We start from the raw sequence: 16,259 nt of genomic DNA, 5'->3' as shown, positions 1-16,259 counted from the left end.
TCTTGCGCATGTTTCGAGCGCTGCAGCAGTGGCAGCAGCAGTAAAAAAGGTTGGTGAAAAAAAGCCGTCGTCGTCGTCGTCGGCCTGTTCTCGTTATCGGCTGTCGTCGTCGCGCCGTTCCACCGTTATACGAACTGTGTATGTGTGTGTGTGTGTGTGTGCATTTATTTTTTGTTATTGTGCTGCGTCTTTTTTTTTTATTTTTAATAAATATACACATCTATGTATATTTTTTAAAAGCAAACAAGCATAAAAGTGCATTGAGATCAAAGAAGAAGAAAAAGTTGCAGCGCTAGTTATCGAAAATTAATCGTCGCCTCGCGTTGCGTTGCCTGTTTTTTTTTTTGTGCTCTTTTTAGTGAGCATTTTTTTTGTACTCCGCCTCCGCTGTTGCGACGCGCTCTTTTGTTAGCCGCAGCGTCGTCACCGTCGCATTTCGCTGCCTGTGTATGCGTGCGACAGCGCTTTTTTCATGTTGTTTTTTTTTTTAGTGTGCTAAAAGTTATTGTTGAATATGTTTTAATATCTCTTTCTCTCTCTCTCTCTCTTTCTCTGCCGCTCTATATGTGTCCATATACATATGTATGTTATTTATGAAACGTTTCCAGCAGCAAGAAACAACAACAAACGTAACAAACAAAAAAAAAAAGCAAAATTGTTTGTCAGCTAGTGTGTACATACATACGTATGTATATGTGTGCATATGTGTCCGTGTGTCTGTGTGTAAGCAGCAGCAGCAGAAGCAGCGTCGCCGTCGTCTTTAGCTTCAAGTGAAACATGTTTTTTTGTATGGCGCTGCCCACGGCGACAACCACAACAACAAAATTGACAACAATTTATAACAAAAACAACGACTACAACAACAACAAACAGTAACAGTCAACATGTAAGTGCAGCCTTTTATTTATGTATGTATGTATTGATATGCACATATGCATGTGCACACGCTTGCCTGCGTGTGCGTGTGTCTGTGTGTCTGTGCTGTGAGTCGCTGTCTCGGCCCAGCTAGTCAACAGCATCAAATTTGTTTGGTTATGTTGAACGCGTTGCCGCTGCTGGCGTCAACGTCGCTGCCGGCGTTGCCACCGTGTTACATTTTGCGCGCAGACGGTGGCAGCGCCACCGCCGCCGCAAACATATTGGATTTGCCGGCATTTTCTGCTTGTGCACTTCTGTTTCTGATTGGGAAGGCATGTGGTTTTGCGGTCCGCAAATATGTATGAGTGTGTGTGTGTGTGTGTGTGTTGTGCACGCCAGGTAGCAACATTCAGCCGCATATACATGTGCTCAAATGCTGGCAAAAGGCAAACAAGAATTTTAAAAAGCCATTGACGCCGCCGCAGCAGCAGCGCTGCGGACAGCGACGTTTGACAGCATACACAGACACAGACAGACCATACACTTACATATACATATTTAGGTATATGTAGACGGTCCGTGTACAGCTACAGCCGCAGCGCTCTCACGCTGCTTTTTCCGCTAGCCGCTGCCGACGTCGACGCTTTGTCTGCACAGAAGCGCAAATAGCAGCGACGCGGGCAGCGCTGCTCTTGTTTGTTTAATTTTGATAAAAATGCGTTTAATAAAATTACAACCAAAATTCTTGAATTTATAAATGCAATATGTTTGCCACGCGCGCTCTCTCAAACTTCACTAGACTCTCTCTCGCGCTCTCTCAATCTTTCTCCCTTTGTCTTGGTGCATTTTAATTACAATTTGTTGTTTAGCCAAATTCACCAACAAATCGCACGCTGTTTTCAGCCATTGAGGGCGAGAGAGTGTTAACACGCGCTCTCTCTTTCGCTCTCTCGCACTGCTGCTGCCCGTTTGAACAGAAAACTTCAACAACGTTGCCGGCAGGCAGCACCCAGCAACAACAACAACAACAACAACAACAATTAGAAACGCTCTCTCCCTTCTGCTGCCGTCCTGTCGTGCGAGTGCGAAGGCGAAGGCCCATCAACAGCTGGAGAGAGGCGCGGGCAGAGGGCGCCAGCAGCAGCTGTTTTGGCAATTGGCAACATTGAACGGTACACGACGATTCCGTTAATCCACTCGTTCCCTTCCATTTCATTTCATTCGATTCCATTTCGTTTCGTTCCTTTCCGTTTGGGTCATTTGCTTTTGCCCTTTCGCTAAAACAATTGCACTTTATTTGCCCTTGTATCTTGTTTATTTTTGCCTCGCCTTGTTGTTCTTTCTTCTCGTCTGCTTCTGGCCATTTTTCGTAAGAAACGCTCACGCATTTGCGCAAAATATGCAAACGATACTTATTTTTTTTTTTTCACATAAACATAGACAAAAACGCAAAACGCAAATGCAAAACAATCGCGCATGTGGCGTCAGGTGCATCAGCGCCGCATTTCCTATGAACTTCACATTCAAAACAAACACACTGAGATCTTTTTTCACTTAATCGTTTTGCTAAAATAGGCATGCAAAAGAGTAGACGACTGTTTAGATACCCTTTAATAGGGTTTTAGTGGTTTATTTGAAGAAGGCTGCCCATAGATAGGCTCGTTTCCATTTGATTTTCGTGAATTGGCGCGGAACGCGTGAAAATATCAAAAATCACAAATAATCTTAAAAGGCTTAGGACACCCTGTAACCGATTCTAGCTGTGAGTTCTTCTCAGTTCGATGAGAGCAAAGATTAACGAGGAGACCTTCTTTTAAGTGGTTCCATGCACACATTCTGTTCCATTCGATATTCGTGAATTGGCTCGAAACGCGTGAAAACATCAGAACTGAAAAATAATCTTCATATGCTTACGATATCCAGAACCTACCCTACGCACCAACTTTTCCAACTCTAGCTCCGGCAGTTTCTCATGCACTTTTCAAAGATAAGAAAAGCTTTGTGAGCACGTAAAAGCTTAAATTAGTTTTGAAAGCTCGTGGAATCAAGAAAACTAATAATGCTAAAATGGGCATTTAGATATTGATATTTGCAATGAAAGCTGAAAGCTTTTGGGAGCTGCGAAGCAGGTCAAGCTGAAAAGCTCATGGAATGTGGGAATACAAAACGCAGCTTTTATGCTTAAGCTTAAAGCTCGTATAGAAGAGGAAGTTTTTGTAAGCAACTGAAGGCTTGATTTGAAAAATATAAATATACTTTGTCTGATCTAACAAACTTGAAAGCACACAAAGGGATAAAGCTGCAAGCTTTTGGACGATGCAAAAGAGCTTAAGCTGAAAGCTCACGGAAGAGGAAGCTGAAGGCTTCATTTGAGAGCTCATATGAATATGCATCTCCTCATCTAACTTGAAAGCACACAAAAGCATTAAGCTCAAAGCTTTTGGAAGATGCGAAAGAGCTTAAGCTGAAAGCTCACGGAAGCGAAAGCAGCTGAAGGCTACATTTGAAAGCTCACGATTGTTGATCCTCTGACAAAGCAAAAAGTTTTTTTTATTTTATGCACAAAAATTCGCTTGAAAAGCTCTTAAAGAAAATATAAAAAAAAAAGCAGAAAGAAAAGTAATTGAAGGCAAGTGCAACAAACGAAATGGGAGTTATCGCCCGATCGATCAGATATATGTATATCGCTCGAAATGTGCGCTATATATACGATTGTAGAAGAGCCTAAAGATTTCGCTGCTGCTGCTGCTGCTGCCGCTGGCGTCGTCGGCGCCGACGCAGGCTGCTGCGATGCCTGCCGCTCTCGGAGGTGTGTGCCGCCTTCTGTTTGGCCTCGACGGCCGCACAGGCGGCCTGATAGGCGGCCATTTTCACCTGTTCGTACTCATCGCGGGCGCACGCGATTTCCTTCTGAATGCGCTCGCTGCGCTCCTTTGCGGCGATCAGCATCTGCCGCTTCTCATTGTAATCGTTCTGGGCCAGCTCATTTAGGGCGTCCACGTCCCCGACGCTGCCGCCGATCAGCTGTACGATTTCCGTGAGCCGAGCGAAATGCGCCTCCGCCGATTTGGCGGCGCATTCGGCCCGCTGCGTGTTCGCTTCGCTGTTCTGCAGCGAGGCGCTCAGCTTGGAGAGCAGCTCCTCGGCGGCGCGCAGTTCGCGCTGGATTTTGTCGAGGAGCGCCCGTTTGCCCTCGAGCACCGCCTGGACGGCGCGCGACGCCTGGACGGCCTTCTCGGCCAGCTGGATGCGCACCTCCTTGGCGGCGCACTCGGCGGCATTCGATTGGGCGTCGTTCGCGGCGGTTGCCACTTGGGCGGCCTTTGCCGCAATGCTCGCCGCCATTTGGGGGCAGTTCTTGCCCGATATTTGTTGTGACATCGATGCGCATGTTGCTGTTGCTATTGTTGCTGTTGTTGTTGACGTCCCGTCGCCGTCCTCCTCGCGTGCCAGGCCCGCCATCACGTTCTCGCTCTGCAGCTGTTCCGGATCGAAGTCGTCGTCCGCGCGGCAGAGCGAAACGAACAGCAGCAGAGAAAAGCATTTCCATTTCATTCTGACAGCACTTTTCGATAACAGTGTTGGTTAATGTCACACTGTCGGCTGTCAAATTTAACAACTCGTATGCTGTTCACCCTTTATGATAGGGGAAAAAAAAAACAAAAAAAAAACTTGAAGCTAAATTTTAAGAAAAAGTTTTTTTTAAGTGGCGACACTCTCCTTCTCCTATTTGCTGGGCTTAAAGATAATCTTCATTAATGTGCATATACTCAATGGAATTTCAAAATGTGAAATGTTATTAATCTGCGTGTTGTATAAGGCAACCTATACATATGTTAAATTCTAGAGCACTACCTTTTAAAATCTTTGAAATATGCTCGGTAAAGCTCTGGCGAAAATTCAATAGTTATCGATTTTGAATAGAGCGATCAATGTTATCGATAATGCTGCTTCAACTTGAACTTGTTTTGAATCAGCCGGACGAACAGAGAGAGGGAGACGAAAGGAGACTGCTTTTGGACTGATCAGGATTACATTTGCCCTAACTTGTGGCTCACTTTTGTTAAAAGACGTTTTTGCTCAAATATCCTTAACTAAGCCTCAGCTCTCAAGAAAATCGACAAAAAAAAGCCAGTGTTAAAAGTGTTAGTGCTGTAAAGCGCAATAAAAATGAACGGTATATGACGTCTTTAAAGCTAGTTGTTGTTATCATAAATTCAATTTTATTTGTCAACTTTATATTCGAATAGGATTTATATCAATTCTACCCAAATGCCAATCGCATTTTATTCAATACAAATCGTTCAGAGCGTCTTTAAAGCTGTTAACTATGCTCTCCATTACCCTAACATAAGACAGTTAAGCTAGCAGCTAAGATAAGACTGTTAAGCTAGCAGCTGTTAACAAAGAGCTTGAATGTTAAGCAGAAACTGCCTTTTTTTGTATTCCTTAAAAGTAGTTTCTAACTATGTCATACAATGTGTTGCTCCTGACATATCAGCAAAATCGTATCAATAGCGATTAATATTTTCACAAAGCTCCATTCCATTGATAAAAAGCAAGAGTATTTCCTCTTCAGCATGCCGAAAAAAGGCTGTTCTTGTTGTTCATTTTGTTTTATCAGAGCGCAGGATCGCAGTGAGAGAAAAATAGCCTCTCCTTCTGCCTCTCTTTTGCTGCGGTTCGCGTAGATTTTAACTGTTGTTGTCGCTGCTGCAGCTTTAAGCGGCTGGAGGGGGGGGGAGGGCAATAAAAGCGCAGATTAGTTAAATGCGTTTTCAAAAAACATTTCAGTTGGCATTGCTTTTCCCTTCTTTTTTTTTATATTATTATTATTATTGTTAATATTGCGCAGCAATTGTGCTGACGACGCTGCCAAATCAAATAACTGTGAAAACAACAACAACAGCAGCAGCAGCAGCAGAAGTAACGGCGGAGTTGACAACAGCGCAGCAGCAAAAACGTGAGTCTGGGGGGGGGGGGGGTGTAGAGTAGGTGGGAACACTGCGCTGTACGCTCAACGCGCACACAACACAGAAGAAGCTGGCGCCATACACGTGCTGCTGGCATTTGCGGCGCAATCGGTGGGTGGGTGGCGCTGACTAAAAACTGCGCTTCAAATATTTGAAAAAATAAAAAAATACCAATACACACACACGAGCCACACGAGTCAGAGTCGAAAAACAGCCGCGTCATTGTCGAAGGCAGTTGAGGAGGCGGTGAAAGTAATTCTTTTGTTGTGCTATTCTAATCAGCAAGAGCGACAGAGAGAGAGAGAGAGAGGGAGAGAGCGAGCGCAGTCAGCTGCATGGATATGTGTGCGTGTATGTAAACACTTGCAAATGCGTGTGTGTAATAAACCGTAATAAAACAACAATGTGCAGCAATAATAACATAAACAACATTCTTGCAAAGTCGCAATTTCGCAGCGCGCGCGTGTAAGCGAGAACGAGAGCGACAGACAGGAGGTAGAGAGAGAATGAGTCGGAAATTGTCTAATTGGAATTTATTCTTGTTGCGCAGGCAGCGCGCAATTGCGACGCCGACAGCGACGCTTGCATGATCAGAAACACAGCTTGTTGTTGCTGCTAGCAATTTCAATGCCACTGTCAAAGTTGCGCGTCGGCGTCATTGATGAACACACGCACACGCACACACACACACACACACACACACGCAAGCGCCCCGTTTCGTGTTCTCACTCTCACGCATGCATGCCATGGCATTTGGCCGATGCAATTTATCGATTAAAGCTTTAAATATTTAATGCAACATTTTTGCACACTTTTTGACATTCGCTTCGAGGGCTGCGCACACACACACACACACAGTCACAGACACGTGCTCGGACAGAGGAGCAATATAATTGTAATTGTCATTGCGCAAACCTTTGCAACGGCTGCTGTTCTTTTTTTTTTTTCAAAGATTTTTTGTGTTTTTTTTGTCTGTCGTTTAATTAATGCTTATTATTTGAGTGTTATTGCGTTTTAAGCAAAAAGGCGAAAAAACTCGATTATTGCGTTGACCTTGTCTCTGTGCGTTTGGCAAACGACGACGCCGTCGACGGCGACTGCGTCGCTGAATTCGACGCGGCGAAATCGGTCATTGAACTTTGAACCAAACAAAAGGCGAGAGAGCGTATGTATAATAAACGTAGCGAGAATGTAAATTTTGCCGTTGCCGTATGTCTCTGCCTGTGTGTGTGTGTGTGTGTGTGTGCGTGTGCCAGCGGGCATTCCGTTACGCACTTAACCAAAAAACGAAATACAAAGAAGAAATAAGAAAAAAAAACAACAAATGAAATGAAAGCATTTCTCGTTGTCTCTCTTCGCTTTTTGCGCAAGTCAAGCCATTAAAGAAGAAAAAAATGGAAAAGAAACTTAAAAGAAAATGCTTTCAAAAGCGCTGTCTGCTGTCGTTTTATTATTATTTTAAATTTGTTTTTTTCGGGGCTAATCAGCAAGCAGCACGGCCCGAAAACGCCTACAAAGTATTTTTAGTGCTGCGCGCACCCAAAAGCAAAAAAACGGGAACACACACACACACACACGCACAACATTTATTTACTGTTGCGCAAAATACTTTCTAACAATTCATATACATATATACTATGTATTTCTGTTAAATATTAATTGCATTTGTTTCATTTAGTCGCTGTGTGACCATCAAGAAGAAGACAGAAAAAAAGTGAAGCAGCAATGGCGGCTATTTGGGTCACGCATGACGCGCGCGTCTGCGACTAGAGCATGCGTCCGTGCGTGCGTGCGTGCGCTGCTGTCTTAGCAAACAAACAAGGAGTGTGACAGAGAAAACAAGAGAGTCTTAGACCAGTGTTGCCAACTGCAGCTCAAAAAAAAGAGCTTAAAATAGCTAAATTAGATGATAATAATAATACAAGTTGCTAGCCAAAAACAGCTAAATCAGCTGAGAGCTTTGGATGAAGGCAAATTTAGTTAGACTATTTGATATTTGGCAACACTGCTGCCCAATAATAGCCAAACTCACTCGCACTGAAATATAGCCATAAAATGGCTGTAACTAATCAGAACTGTCCAAAACGTCGCCAGCACTTACTCTTCATATACATTTACATCACAACAAATCATCATGCACAGTTGAGACTCCCAAAGTTTCCATTTGTTATTATTTACTGCGAAGCTAACTTCCATAAAATACATTAAATGTTTTGACTTTATTAATTTATCCACCCCATTCCATCGCCATTTCATTCGAAATCAAATAGCCAGATTTTCAGGCAGTTGTAAAATAAGCAAGTTTGCAAAAATAGCTAAAATGTCAACACTGATAGCGCCGGGCTGCGCATATGTGTGTGTGTGTATGTGTGTAAGCTTGTGTGTGCAAAGCGAAAGTAGAAGCACACGCCCGCGCTCTTCCTCTACCTCCCGCTCTCGCTCTCTCCCTCTCTTATTGTGTGTTGACGTCAAACGTTGCTGGATCGTTAGGTTTTCGTTTAGTTTTAGAAAACTACTGCCGCCCCGCGAGAGATAGATAGTGAAAGGGGTGAAGGGGGGAAGCGACCACCCACTAAATGCAGAGTTGCCAGCTGCGCGTGAAATTTAATTGGCGCGTCGTGTGGGATTCTGCGTGGGGGCTGCCGATGCCGTTGCCTTTGCCTTTGATTTCGCTCGTAGACCAAAAATAAATTATGATGCATGCGAAAAGTTGTTGCTGCCTGGTTAAAAATAAACACACACACACACACAAACACAAACACCCACACATATGTATGTGTATATACAAACAGTTAGTTTGGCTTCTCTTGATTGTTGGTACATTTGTGACGTCACAGCGATCGGTCACAAGCACAACTCGTGCAATTGATAAGCTGTCTTGACTGATGGCAACGCGCATAGTTTTTTGATTGATGGCCACACTCAACTGTGTGTGTGTGTGTGTTTGTGTGTTTGTGTGTGTCCACAGTCCATGAGTTGCATGCTGCTCAGTGTTGTCAAACTTTGTCAAAACAAAATGCAAATACGCTAAAAGCTTGAAAACTTTGTTTTATATTTTTTTGCTCTTGTCATTTGGGAAGTGAGCTGAATGGAATTATAAATATGAGTTATTTCAATTTGAAGTAATACATTAAATCAACTTTTTATGCATAGCAATATTTATTTAATGCAATTAAAATTTTAATGGAGAATGAATAAAACATACATAAGCAAGCTGACATATTTTGTATACATATATGACAGCTTATGTGCTATATATTTAACTTTTAGCTCTTAACAAGCTTAAACTAGCTTTTTTGCGTGTGCGCTTCTTTAAGAATTGGGGCAACACTGGTGATTAATGCTCATGACTATCAGATGCCATTTGAATGTCGTCGCCGTGACGCATACGCCAAATGTGGCTTTTTGATTTTGTATATACTTTTGTTGTTGTTTTTTGTTGTTTTTTGTTTTTGCAGCGTGTGAATCAGAGAATTAAAAAGAATCATTGATGATGAAAACTGGTTTTCGGCTTGCACTGAACTTGTGCCGGCTGCTAATGTATGTATGTGTGTGTGTGCGTGCGTGTGTGCGTGCGTGCGTGCGTGCGTGAGTAATGTGCCTTGCTGCAGCATTTGCAATTATGTGGCAACACTGTTCATTCAATTTGCATGGCAACAGGCAGCGCAAACAAATGCCAAAAAAATATATCAGAATAATAGCAACAACAACAGCAACAAACACTTTCACCGTGCGTGTGCGTGTGTGTGTGTTTGTGGGGTGACTGTTAAACATATTAAAACATTTGCGCACACATTTAATTAGAAAAGAGCACAAGCTTGGCCTGGCAACAACAAAGGCGCTTAACAGCTGTCAGCCATAGCACACAGCTTTAAGTCGGGCTTTCTATGACTGCTGCCTATTTGTGTTTGTGTATGCGTGTGTGTGTGAGTGCGCGTGGCGCTCAAGCTTCTTAGCCGCGCTGCTGCTAGAACTCGCATGCGCTCTTCCTCTCACACACACACACACACACACACAACAGACGGGCAGACTGACAGACACATGCGTCGCGTGTCGTTCGTTCACCTGCCGCGCTTGCCAGAATACAGTGTGAGAAGAGAGAGAGAGAGAGAGTGAGAGCGCGGCAGCGCTTTCGCGTGCATGTGTGTGTGTGTGTGAGTCCAGCGTGTGAGCAGCGCGTGTTTTTTTTTTCCTTTATTTGGTTTCTTTTTTCTTTTGCGCCGCGCAAAATGTTATTGAATTGTATTTTTGCGCACACACACACACACACACACACAGACACAGATACCTACGTTTATTTATTTGTATATATAACTGTAATGAACTGTTTATAAAATGTGCAACTAAGCTTTTCTCTATTCTGTTTCCTTTTGCAGCTCTCCAAGACGACATCAACAACAAAGCAGCAGCAGCAACAACAACAGCAACAACAACAACAACAACAGCAGCAACAACAACAACTGTGTTCAGCGTTTATGTCAAAAAAGAGAAACAAAAATCGTGCGTGTTATTTTTGTTGTGTTTCGTTAATTCGCTCATGAAATGTTTGTTCCCATGCAAAATGTGCAAAACAGTACTTTGTATTAACAACAACTACTACAACAACTTCAACAACAACAACAGCAACAACAACAGCAACAACAACAGCAGCAGCAGCAACATTAACTTAAAGACAACAACAACAATAACTTAGTTACAAAAACAAACGTTTTTTTTTTGTGTCCGCCTTTCGCATTTCTCTCGCTTCGCGCGTGTGTGTGTGTGTAGGGGGCAGAGAGAGAGAGACTGAGAGAGAGAGAGAGACGGAGAGAGAGTTTTTTGTCTTGCGTTTTTGGGCGCTTGCGCGCGCACACACACACACAGACATTCACAGACACACATCTATATATATGCACACAGACACACGTGCGCGTAGGTAGTGTGTGTGTGTGTGCAATGGATTTGCATTGTGATTGCAAATGCATGAACTTGCGTGTGTGTGTAAATACGTATGTGTATATGTGCATAAATGCGACGGTAAATAAATGAAAAACGCAAAGTCATCAGCATTAGGAGCAACAAAAACAGTAACAACAATTAATCGACGTGCATGTGTGTGTGTGCAGCGGCAACAACAACAACAACAACAGCAGCAGCAACAACAGCAGCAACAACAGCCGCAACAACAGCAGCCACAACAGCAGCAGCAGCCACTTAACAGCAGCAATAACATTAACATACACATAACATAGACGTAACATTCAAAGCAAATCCAACAAAAGACTTGAAAAGTGTGTTCATTACTTTAAAGAAAAACAAACAAAACAAAAGAAAACAAAAACAAAAAAGGAAACAGCAAATAAAAAAGCAAACGCAAAATAAATTAAAAAAAAATTATACATATATTGTCTAACATAACATACACACACATATATATATATATATATATATATATATAAAAGAAAGATAAAAAACAGCCCAAAATATATGAATTATATATACCCAATATACATATACAACAGACACACGAACAAAAATAAAAACAAATTCAGCAAATTCAGTAACCAAATTAACAACGAGAGGTAAATAATTAATTGCCGCAACAAAGTTAATCACTAATTTAATTTAAACGAACAAGAACAACAACCAAATCGCAAATCATTTACAATTTACGCAAATTATATGTGAACAAAGAATACATATATATATATATATATTTATATCTATATATATATATACGTAACACATATATGTATATGTATATCTATAGATATATTATAAATGCCCATATACCTGCATCTAGGTATACATAACATAATTCAGCATTAAGCATTAAACCAACAACAGAAGCCACATGTATAGATTGGAGGACACGAACAGCGGCGCCGTTATGGATAAGAACAAGCAGAAATGTAAGTAACAGCTGTTAACAGTTGAATGTTAACTCTTTAACATGGGGCCTTTATTAACCAATTATTATTATGTAAATTATAAACTGTTATTCATCTGGAATAGAAAGCTGAACTAGAAAAAAGAGTTGATAGACTATCGAAATGTTAACTATTTTCTTTTACTATCGATTGTACTCCTTATACTAAAACTGGCATTATCATAATGCATTTGTTACTTTGCACGATCTTCCAGTTGTCTCATTAAATTGGTGTTTTTTTTTTTTTATAGCTCTATATGAATATCCAATTTTGGATTTTTCATATTAATTTATTTCAGTTCGTTGACCCATAAACACATATTTTCAGTTTAATAAAACTCATACTATAGAAATGTACCTGAAATTATCGAAAAGAACCAAATTTTCCTTCATCGATGGTTTAATCGTTGTTTTAATAGCTCTATTAAAAAGATTTATAGCCTGATTCCACTATGCTCAACATTTGTTGCATTTAAAAACGTCATATTCTGCGGTTTTTATATGGGACGTACAGGCAACATATTTCACATTCGCAAAAAAAAAAAGTGAGAAGTGTTGATAGTGGAATTAGGCCAAGTTCGAAGTCGAAGTCGAAGTCGAAGTTCAACTCCAACTCAACTAAGCTATATAGAATGCCAAAGTGATACGATCTTTGACTGCATACGAAATGCGTACTCCCTGCTCGATATCAAGGTGAAGGAAACTTCAATTGAAAGATTAGCTATATTTGAAGTCTAAGTTTTTACTTTGATTTCCACGCAAAGTCTGTCTTTCGCCTTTCTCACACAGTGAGCACTCGCAAACGAGAGCGTTTCGATTTTCAGAGCTGCAGATCTACAGAAAATAATTATTAAAATTTAAACAATGAATATTTGTTTGGCTCAAGGTTCGGCGTTATTTTATTCAAAACAAAAATAAACACAATTTTGTTGAAATTTCACTTTAATTTCAATTTAAATGTTTATTTTAGTTTCTTATTATTTGCATTGTGGTTCGAGTTCCTTTGGAATGAAGCTTTGCACAAATGAAGCTTTTTCATTTAGCGAACGATCACTGTATTCTGCGTGCCGAAATGTTCTCTCGGCTCTCACACGCGAGTGTCATAGCAGCCAGCTGCTGTTTAGATGCACTTGTTGCTGTCTTCTGTTCTCTCGGCTGTCACACGCGAGTGTCATAGCAACCAGCTGCTGTTCAATTGTAACTGTAGATGATTTCCTCTTTAGACAACACTTACGTGAGAGAGCGAGAGAGAGAGAGTGTGTGTGTGTGTGTGTGTGTGTGTGTGTGCGCGATTCACTTATCAGTTAGCTCTTGATCGGCTTTTGAGAGGAGGAGCTAATTTCGCGAGTAGCTGATTAATGGACTTCCCCTACTTCTCCCGTACTTTGGCTCGATTTGTTTAGTGCATTTGAATTCCGCGAATCGCTTTATCACTGGCGCCGTCCGTGTCTGCCCCTCAATTTGTCAGGTGCTTATTACAATCCGCAACAGCAAGTGCTCTGATAACGACTAGCAGATACTCTGTAAATTTGTAATCTATATAAATATATATACATATATATATAAGCTGTGCTTCTTCTGCTCTGAGCCCTGTGATTTATTGTTAGATAACTTTTGTGTTTATTTACCGATTGTTACGAACTTTTCGATTCTTAAAGTTGGCACTTAAAAGTGTGTTTATAGCAAAAATTTGGGTCTCTTTTTCAGTCGTTAAATAGAGGAGAATAAGTTTAAGTTTAATAATATTCCCAGTAAGAGAACCTTTGACATTTCTGAGAATGGGAAAGGGTACATAGATAGATATAGATAGATAGATTCTAGTTATACCCTACTCGATCAACTTCATCGGTTACAGGGTATTAGAGCAGTCGCACAATTGCAGCCATTGTTGGGCCATATGCGTGATTCACTTGACAGGCGGACGTGAGTTTCCACTAAGCCAGTTTTGCTGATAAAAAACGTTCTTTGGATATTGCTTGCCCGCATTTAGCATCGATGCGAAGCGAATTCCTTTCCCCGTCTGAGAAAATGTCGTCGAGACTATTTTTGGCCGTGCCGGCGACGACCACACATTACAGGCAAGACCCAAACGGACCCCCGATCCTATAAATAGTCGCACACTTGCAGCACATCATCGTCGTCGAGATGCAGGCCGGCGGGTTGCACGCGGATCAACCATTTAGCTCCATAACCCAGCAAATTGGCAAGTGATCAACTTTGATTTAATAATAATAAAACGAGCGGCAAACTAAAATTTCTGATCTGCGCAATGCCGCTGCTTGAATACCCTTCAAATGGGCGCTCAACTGTCTCGAGGGGGATCCAAATTCAAGAGATCTTTGCCTTGCCATCTATTTGGGGCAAGTCTTGAGAGCAGCTAGACAGAAGCCAGATCAATTTATTGTATTTACAGTGAACACTCGCGAAAGCGAATTTGTTGCCAATTTGCATAACATTTTCTCTTTTTACTCCAATTAAGGCACATGAAATACTTTAGTTCAATGAGAAAGCAAGCCGAATATCTCATACCCTTTCTTGACATTTGCCTTACACCTTTGTAGCTATGGGAGGCTATAGTGAAGCTCGCAAATGCGATTCTTCCTATAGTGCTATATAATATAGTAGAGGAGGGATATTGTTAAGACTTGGCTCAGCTATAGGTAACTTAGTTAATCCAGTTAATGTCGTGTCTAAGTAAGATATATTGATGAACAAAGAATCTTTTCCATGCGCGAACTTCATTTACGAATGTTGCCTTCTATGGCAGCTATATGATTTAGTGCTTCGATCCGATCAGGTCCGATCTATGAAAGACGGATCTAGCAGAGAAGTAGACGAAAGGACGGGGAAACATGGCTATAACGAATCGATCGACGAATGATCAAGATCAAGTATGTATATGCCTTATCGGTTCGGAGATGTCTTCTTCTATGCGTAACACATATCATGACAAAATTGTGATACTCTCTACGATACTCCCTATAAAACGGAGGGAATTTTGGATGGAAAACGAGTCATATAAAAGGAGAATGATTCATCAAATTGCGGGACGAGTGTAATATCTGAAAGCTAGAAACAGTTTTTTTTTCAGAGAAGAACTCAACTCTTCTAGCATTAATAGTTCGAGCTCCGGACCAGAGTGCAAAGTTGATCCAGAGTTGCCCTGGCAATTGTAATCCCTGTTATTTACAAGCTAAATGAATAGTTGATTTGGGAGCAAAAATGTTGCAAGTTTTCATTTATTTCTAGAGCTGAGAAAACAAATGGGGGTTACATATGTATGTTGTGGCAATGTGGCCATGCCCCAAATGTTAGGGTATACAAATGCACGCACAGACAGACTGCATTTGTCGTCGTCGTCGTCTTTTTAATCCCATTTCTGGCGTTCGCTAATTTGTGGCATTAATTAAAATTAAATAAATTTCGCAATTGCTTTTGTTTTTCTCTCGGCACTTCCTCATCGAAACAGAAACAAAGGAAAGTGTATAGGCGTGTCTGTCTGTCTCTCTCTCTCTCTCTCTCTCTCTCTCTCTCTCTCTCTCTCTTTCTCAGTGTGTGTGTGTGCTATATTCTGGGAATTTCGTTATCTCAAAAGTCTATTTCAACTGTTAACCAAAAAAAAAAAACCAGCTGAAAATGGATCACGAAACAGAAAAGAAGAGCTTCCGCTTCGTGTGAACGTCGAATGGAATTGCGGAAAAACAGCTGTTGTTTAATTAAAAATCAGCTGTTCGTGTTTTTCTTTTTTTTTTTCCTAAATAAGCTGCATACCAAAGGAAAGAAATACCAAATGTTAGTCACTCGAGCTACCAAGAACTGAGAAACACAGCTGAAAGCAAAACAATTGAAGAGAACTTAACAAGTAAAAAAAAATAAACAAGCCCGGTGGGTGGCAACTCTGGCGCGTAGAGTGAAATTACAAGTTTTGAACTAAACTTAGAGCTGGCAAGCTTAAAAGTTCACATTGGAACTCTAAAAAAAAAACATACTTAATTGCAATTAAACTACTGAAGCGATGGCAGCTCTGGTCTAAGAAAACGCGAGTGAAAGATTAAACGATTCTATGTAAAAAGAGATACTCAAAGTGTTGCTTGAGTGGTTGGGTGGCAACACTGGCCAATAACCTAAGTAATGGCAACTCTGGCCTAAGAAAACACGAGAGACTGCAACTTTAGCTTAAATCTTCAATGATTTGATGTTAAAACTAAACTGAGGCGGCAACACTGGTCAATAAAGAAGCGTAGATCATGTGGATAGACAACCCTAAAACTCTGGCTTAAAGCTTAGAACTCTAAAAAGTGTATTGAATTAAAAAAAAAAAACAAAAGTGATGGCAACTCTGGCCTAAGTTAACCTGAGTAACTGCGCATAATAAAGAAAAAAACGACATAGGAGACGCCCCAGAGTCCCCCGACTTACCTACGTGATGCTCCAGCCTTATTCAAACAAGCCGCCTTTGACCTTTGTCCACGATAAAGCCTGAAAAAAGCCCAACCAGCCTTGGCCCAAATATCACCTAA

General features: G+C 41.3%; 2 protein-coding genes across 4 annotated transcripts in view; one reads left to right on the top strand and one right to left on the bottom strand.

Annotated features, from left to right (window-relative positions):
* Positions 1-608: 608 nt before the first annotated feature.
* The window catches only part of mnb (minibrain), a 32,293-nt gene continuing 16,642 nt past the window's right edge, over positions 609-16,259 (top strand). Inside the window, exons 1-3 of one of the 3 annotated variants that reach the window (XM_064700263.1) lie at positions 609-886; positions 10,208-11,392; positions 11,614-11,722. In XM_064700263.1, coding sequence (XP_064556333.1) covers positions 11,665-11,722 — 58 coding nt within the window. In that variant the 5' untranslated portion in view covers positions 609-886; positions 10,208-11,392; positions 11,614-11,664. Of the gene's footprint in view, positions 887-5,699; positions 5,822-10,207; positions 11,723-16,259 lie in introns of those variants that run through there. The other 2 variants (XM_064700262.1, XM_064700264.1) reach the window with 2 other exon arrangements.
* LOC135440905 (uncharacterized) lies at positions 3,583-4,413 on the bottom strand. The gene has a single exon (XM_064700320.1). The coding sequence runs from the start codon at positions 4,411-4,413 to the stop codon at positions 3,583-3,585; it is 831 nt and encodes a 276-aa protein (XP_064556390.1).

Source organism: Drosophila montana, unplaced genomic scaffold, assembly GCF_035044405.1.
Source record: "Drosophila montana isolate Dmon_TW-CO22-7 unplaced genomic scaffold, ASM3504440v1 contig_1688_1, whole genome shotgun sequence".
Classification (NCBI taxonomy): domain Eukaryota; kingdom Metazoa; phylum Arthropoda; class Insecta; order Diptera; family Drosophilidae; genus Drosophila; species Drosophila montana.
Note: the sequence above shows the minus strand (reverse complement) of the source record. Positions and strands in the feature narration are given on the sequence as shown.

Coding starts and splice junctions, on each gene's coding strand:
- LOC135440905 (XM_064700320.1), bottom strand. CDS start 4,413: ATGAAATGGAAATGCTTTTCTCTGCTGCTGTTCGTTTCGCTCTGCCGC.